Raw genomic sequence first — 6,525 nt, 5'->3', positions numbered from 1 at the left:
TTTAAATATTATTAAATTTAAAACAATTTAGTAGGAACTAAATAGTGATTTCACAATAATAAAAATATTTAATAATTAAACAAAATTAGTAAAAAATAATTTAAATTTATTTTATTTAATATTTATTATTATTAATATAATTGGGTACTCCCATGAAGATATTATAATTGTCTTCATGTGATGATTTTTTTTTTGACCCTTAGATGATGGATTGTAGGGTTAGATTTTGATATGTTATAAAAGTGTTGTTTTTATTTGAAGTGTGGCCAAATTAATAAATTACACTTTTATACAAAGCATCTTCATAAAAAAATGTTTTTTGCATCTTCGTTTGAGTAGCTCCCATTAATATATACTAAATGAATAAGTTTATGTTTTTTTAATCATTCTAATATTACATATAATAGTTATCCAATGCCATGCAGCTGCAGGTTACAGCTAGCCCTTTAATGAATTTATTGATGAGTTTATGAATTGCTGATGTAGATCAGAATTTTGATCTGCAATGGTTCAATAGGCCTAATTCCCGGCCAGTTTTTAATTTATAGAAGTTACGCGTAAATAATAATGATATAAGTCTTTCCGATGGAGTAGTTTAGCATTATTGAGTCTTTTTCCTTTGTCACTTGTTTTGTATACAGTAATAAGTTTAATGGGAAGTGATAACAATAACAGATAATAAATAGTGACGACAACGACCCACCATTATTCCCCAAATTCATAAAACTTCTAAAACTTGAATTTGAATTTCACTTCTTTCTGATCGTATCTATGAAGTGGACATGGCTAGAGCAAGGTTAATATATATGTATGGTAGTATAACGATAAATAATGTCTGAGAGATAATAAAAAATTAGTATAAATAATTTAAAATTATTTATTTAATATTTATTAATTATCGTTAGTATAATTATATAATTTTAGATATAATAAATATATAATAATTATAATTATAAATATATATTATGTGTGCGTGTGGAAGCGTGTGACTTAGTCTCTAACGAAAGCAACTAGCTAATAACTATAAATGGCAGCATTCACCTCGTTGCTCTGTCTCTGGCGTCCCCCAATTTTCTCGTATCATCATTTTTCTTTGTCCCTTCTTTCACGAATCTCACACTCCGGTCTGTGATTCTTCTTCTCTTAGATCTATTTCCTCATTCTCTTCTCAACTCACTCTTTTTTTCATGTTACGACATTTTTCTCTATCTCGTTCTTCATTTTTCCCTGTCGCTATTTCGTTTCTATGAATTTTGTGGATTTAGCTGTACTTTGAAGATTCCCTCTTCAAATTTGCATCGTACTTACCTGAGTTAGTAAGTTTAGATATTTAAATCTTGCTTTCTAAATTTGATTACTTTAATCATACACTTTTGTGCTGCGTAGAATTTATCCATTTCGGAAATTGTGCAATGCATGTACAGTGTGTTTTGTTTTGTTTTGTTTTGTTTTGGTCATCTTCTTTTGGCAATTATTTTGACATTAAAAAGTGTACTGTAGAAATATTAATATATTGAGCAATAATGAGTGCTACAGAAATAAGGGATCAAAGATTTGTACGTCTTTCCATAAATCTCTGTGATCTTCATTTATGTCATAATTTTTATATTTTGTATATAAATGACTCAAGTAATGTATATGAAAATTTTGTGTGAGTTTCCTGTATTGGTAGTAATCGTGATTTGGTCTGGCATCCTTTTTGTGTATAGAAATTGGAAAATGCTTTCACTAGAAGAAAAATATGGATGGCTGCTTTATTTAACCATGGACTTTGTTGCTCAATTCACTCCTGGACTCCATCTTTTACAGTTAATCTTGTGTTGCGAGCAGCAAAATGGTTGGAAGTGGCCATTTGGACGTCAACAGAACAGTTGAACCATTTTCCGAGGATTTTGATGCGTCAGCTGTGATCAAAGAACCAGTGCCATCCACAGTTGCAGAAAGTGAGAAAGTGAAAAGAGCTATAGTACTGGGAAAAAATGTTCACACACTGTGTCTAGAAGTTACAGAACCTGATGCAGATGATGAGATTACTGGAGAAAGGGATGCTTATATGGCAAGTGTATTGTCCAAATACAAAAAATCATTGACTGAAAGGACAAAACATCATTTAGGTTTGACAGCATTTGCTCTTTTAATCTTACTGCTTTCTTGATTGCATTTACCTTGTTGCATTTAGCACAAAGCAAATGCTTCATGATAGGATATCATCGTTGCTTTTGTTTGTTCCAACTAGTATTTCTGTAATTCTATTCATTTCTATGCAACGTTCAGCCCTGTGATTTCTGATTTGACATACAAGAAAATTTGTTAACTTGATGGTAATACCAACCAAGCATCAGTGCACACACAATACTTGGCACCAACTTATACTACATGTTTAATCTCACCTGCTTTCCTGTTATCCTATGTTTGCCTAGTATTCCAACTGCTGAGTTTTTATTGCTACATTTTCTAATTATCCAGGTGGTTTCATTTGAACGCAACAAATATAATGTAATATTTTTTAATTTTTTCTTAAAAAAAAACAAAGTGCGTAAAAATCATAATTGAGATTTGATAGTTTCGGTGCATACAAACTTGTTCGTTGTCCAACCCACAATATACGTTTTAGTTATCCTTCATTTGTAGTTGAAATTGTTTAATGTTTAATGTTTTGGTGAAGAATGAGATGCATTTGAGGTTGTGCCTGTGTGAGGAAGTACATCAAGATTCAATCATGTATAACAGAAGAAGTCTTTCTATCTATTACATGAAGAGTGCTTTTTTCACTAGTTAGAGGGAAACAAAAAATGTTTAGGATCCATTACGGTTCATTAATGCATCTATATTATTTTGGCTTCCATTTTGTGCAAAAATTATCTAGAAGATGTGTAGCTTTTCAAGGCCCATATTCATTCTTTTAACCTATAGAGTTTATAGGCTATCTCATATAGTCATATACTCATATGTAATATGTGAACAATCTATGCCAGGTTACCCCTATAATTTGGATTTCGACTACGGTGCACTCTCTCAACTTCAGCACTTCTCCATAAACAACCTGGGAGATCCATTCATTGAAAGCAATTATGGAGTCCACTCCCGGCAGTTTGAAGTTGGTGTTTTGGACTGGTTTGCCCGGTTATGGGAAATAGAAAAAGATGAGTACTGGGGCTATATGACAAACTGTGGTACTGAAGGCAATCTCCATGGCATCCTAGTTGGGTTAGTTTTAGTTTGACTTTGTTCAATATTTTGTAAATTTGGAAAGAACACGATTATATTGTTAAATATGACATTTGCAGGAGAGAGGTCCTTCCGGATGGAATTTTGTACGCTTCACAAGAATCACATTATTCTGTATTTAAAGCTGCACGCATGTACAGAATGGATTGTGTGAAGATTGCAACTCTTCATGCCGGAGAGATTGATTGTAACGATTTCAAGGCCAAGCTGCTTCTTCACAAAGATAAGCCAGCTATTGTAAATGTGAACATAGGCATGTTTCTTTATATCTATTGCCCTTCCTCTCCCGCCCTTTTTTTACTTTGCTGATTTGACTCATACATACGGAACTTTGTAGGTACAACTGTCAAAGGAGCAGTGGATGATCTTGATCTGGTGATAAAGACACTTGAAGATACTGGATTTTCACGTGACAAATTCTACATCCATTGTGATGGGGCCTTGTTTGGTCTCATGATGCCTTTTGTGAAACTTGTAAGTTTCTCTGTTCACAGTACCAGAAATCTTTAAACCTCAGACATGTGCTGTTGAAGTCATATTTGCTATCCCTCTGTTATCTAATTGGAACTCCTATGTATTATTCTACTTTTGTTGTAATTCATTGTTTTTCATGTCAGCAAATAGCATTTTGGTTCTTGCACATAACCTTGTCTATGCTATTATAGCTCATTGTTGTTTGTCTTGCATTTAATAATTTACAAGTTTAATTGCTTGCCAAAACAAGATTTGAGACCAATTCCTTTAGTGATGTACATCTTACCATCTTATTTTTTAGTTTTTTTTATGTAAGCAATGATGTTGATTATTCTGTATTTTGCAATATCAGGCACCAAAAGTCTCTTTTAAGAAGCCCATTGGTAGTGTTAGTGTTTCTGGCCACAAATTTGTGGGGTGCCCAATGCCTTGTGGTGTTCAGATAACAAGGTTGGAGCATATCAATGTTCTTTCCAATAATGTAGAATACCTTGCTTCTAGGGATGCCACAATCATGGGTAGCCGGAATGGCCATGCTCCCATATTCCTTTGGTATACCCTTAACCGGAAAGGATACAGAGGTTTCCAGAAAGAAGTACAGAAATGCTTGAGGAATGCACACTACTTCAAGGACCGCCTTAGGGAGGCCGGAGTTGGTGCAATGCTTAATGAGCTGAGCAGCACAGTTGTGTTTGAGAGGCCACATGATGAGGAGTTTGTACGGAAGTGGCAGTTGGCATGCCAGGGAAACATAGCACATGTGGTGGTGATGCCAAACGTCACTAAGGGCAGGCTTGATGATTTCCTGAACGAGCTTGTGGAGAAGCGTGCTCAATGGTTTAAAGATGGCAAGTTTCAACAATATTGCATTGCCTCAGAAGTGGGTGAAATCTGTTGTCTTTGCCCTTTGCATAAGAGCAAGTAAAAGTTGTAACAGGTTCCAATCTTAGGTTCAAGGTTTTAGTTGGTTTATGGTGGGGAATATATATATCCATGTTTTATCGAGATTTTGATGTACTTGATAACCTATCGGTTTTCCTTTTTATTGACATTTTTATTTGCACTTGATAGCAACTAGTTCTTAGAGAATTTTAGATTTGTCTTGTTATCAACATTCATTCAGAAAACTTATTCTTTAGCTATCTTATATATTAACTATTTAGCAGAAATAAAACAAACTATTGATAGTGGATTAAATTAAATTATCATACTTTAAACATTTTGTAAGCATAAAATATTATAAAAATCACTTGAGAATTAAAATGTTAAAATTTATTCTTAAGAAACTAATTATTATAATTTTATAGAACATCATTTGAGAATCAAAATTTCAAAATGCGCATCTGTTAAAATACTAGCATGGAATAACACTCAATTCAAGTTCATCAACATAATAAAACAGGTTATTTTTCTTTGGAAAAATCGTATTAGTACAAAAGAAAAATGAAGATATACAACTACATGGATCCAGTGTTCATCAATTACACAGCCTTGTTTTGCGTCAAATCTAAATTGTGGACACTACAGTGTAGCAGTGAAAAACTTGCTTCCAAATTCTAATAGTGTGTATAATTCATAAGTCTCAGATTGCACATGAAAGCAAATCACCTCTGATTTTTTGCTTCTGTCCTTTTAACTTTGGAGCTACTCATTTATATTTCATCATCTTTTTTAAAGAATAAAGTGTGTAGTTTATTTCAATGAATTCTTCATACATTAACAACATTTTTCTTTTTTTGACTGAATATCTATTGTATAACATGTATATAATATATTAATATGTCCGATCCAACACAGCAAATAAACTCTGATCTTTACTCGTCAAGTAATTACAAGATAGTAACATAACTACTTTCCACTCAGATTATTAGCCATCTATAAGTCACTACCTATACTCATCAGCAATGGAAGGATACTTAGTCTAATCTCATCTAATTTCATCTCACATGATCCTTAACCTAATATCTCTTACAATCTATAATTGACTTTAACAGGAGTATCTAGAAGTACGCCTTCCACTGTTGAAGACTACAAACTTGGAACTAAAAAAGTAAAGACAAATTTCGTTTCAATAATGCCAGGGAACCAAGATGGTTCCAGCAAAATACCAGCAAAATGCCTCTGGATGAATACAAAATCTCTACGTGGATGTTGCTTATGCTAGGCATTAGGATGTTTCTTTCCTTTGTAAATTGGATGGTTCTGAATCTTTTTTCTGATTTATCATGTTTTAGGCATTTGGAGAGGGAAGGATGGTGAAGGGACGGAAGCTAATTGAATCAGTTTCTGTGATTCACGTTGAAATGATACTGAACGTATCTCCTCCTAATTTGAATGTGGTAAAACATTTAATAACCAATCTTTTAAATCATAAATAAATAAAACTAATTACTATATTTATAATTAATTAAATTGTTCTATTTTTGGCTAATTTAAAATTGGTTCCATATACTTTTTCATTTCGTTTTAGTTAATATTTGATTATAAAAGATTCCATTATATTATTAATTTACTAATTCGACCAAAATTTATGCACGTAAAAAAGATGTGACATTTTATTTCTCTAGTCACAATTGCTGCTGATTATATATTGTGTCACAATCTAATTGTAATGAGATTGACTTTGGTGATCCTTTTCTTCTAATAAAAAAACAAAGGAAAAGTATAGGTAACTAACGATATTTTTAAACAATGTGTGAATAATGTGAATTAATAGGGTTAAAAGAGTAAATTAATCTTAAATTTAATTAGTAGCATTAAATTAGGATGTAGTGTATTTTTATTTGATTGGTAGTTATTTATATTATTCAAATTAGTCATTCT

General features: G+C 32.3%; 1 protein-coding gene across 2 annotated transcripts; it reads left to right on the top strand.

The window, feature by feature from the left end:
- Nucleotides 1-1,019: 1,019 nt before the first annotated feature.
- Nucleotides 1,020-4,844, top strand: LOC112779317 (serine decarboxylase 1-like). 2 transcript variants are annotated; one of them, XM_025823561.3, is made up of 6 exons: nucleotides 1,020-1,124; nucleotides 1,810-2,114; nucleotides 2,976-3,207; nucleotides 3,288-3,481; nucleotides 3,566-3,702; nucleotides 4,055-4,844. In XM_025823561.3, exons 2-6 carry the CDS (start codon nucleotides 1,835-1,837, stop codon nucleotides 4,625-4,627), a joined length of 1,416 nt encoding a protein of 471 aa, XP_025679346.1. In that variant the 5' UTR covers nucleotides 1,020-1,124; nucleotides 1,810-1,834; the 3' UTR covers nucleotides 4,628-4,844. The 2 variants fall into 2 exon arrangements, with proteins under 2 accessions (XP_025679346.1, XP_072083899.1); XM_072227798.1 differs by having other exon boundaries at nucleotides 1,063-1,316.
- Nucleotides 4,845-6,525: the final 1,681 nt, after the last annotated feature.

Source organism: Arachis hypogaea, chromosome 19, assembly GCF_003086295.3.
Source record: "Arachis hypogaea cultivar Tifrunner chromosome 19, arahy.Tifrunner.gnm2.J5K5, whole genome shotgun sequence".
Lineage (NCBI taxonomy): Eukaryota > Viridiplantae > Streptophyta > Magnoliopsida > Fabales > Fabaceae > Arachis > Arachis hypogaea.
This window is presented reverse-complemented; position numbering and strand designations above follow the sequence as displayed.

What these genes read in the sequence shown, in the direction of transcription:
- LOC112779317 (XM_025823561.3), top strand. Translation starts at nt 1,835, where the DNA reads ATGGTTGGAAGTGGCCATTTGGACGTCAACAGAACAGTTGAACCATTT. An exon ending in CTCCATGGCATCCTAGTTGG is followed by an intron (nt 3,208 to 3,287) that starts GTTAGTTTTAGT and finishes TGACATTTGCAG; the next exon opens with GAGAGAGGTCCTTCCGGATG. An exon ending in TATTGTAAATGTGAACATAG is followed by an intron (nt 3,482 to 3,565) that starts GCATGTTTCTTT and finishes GGAACTTTGTAG; the next exon opens with GTACAACTGTCAAAGGAGCA.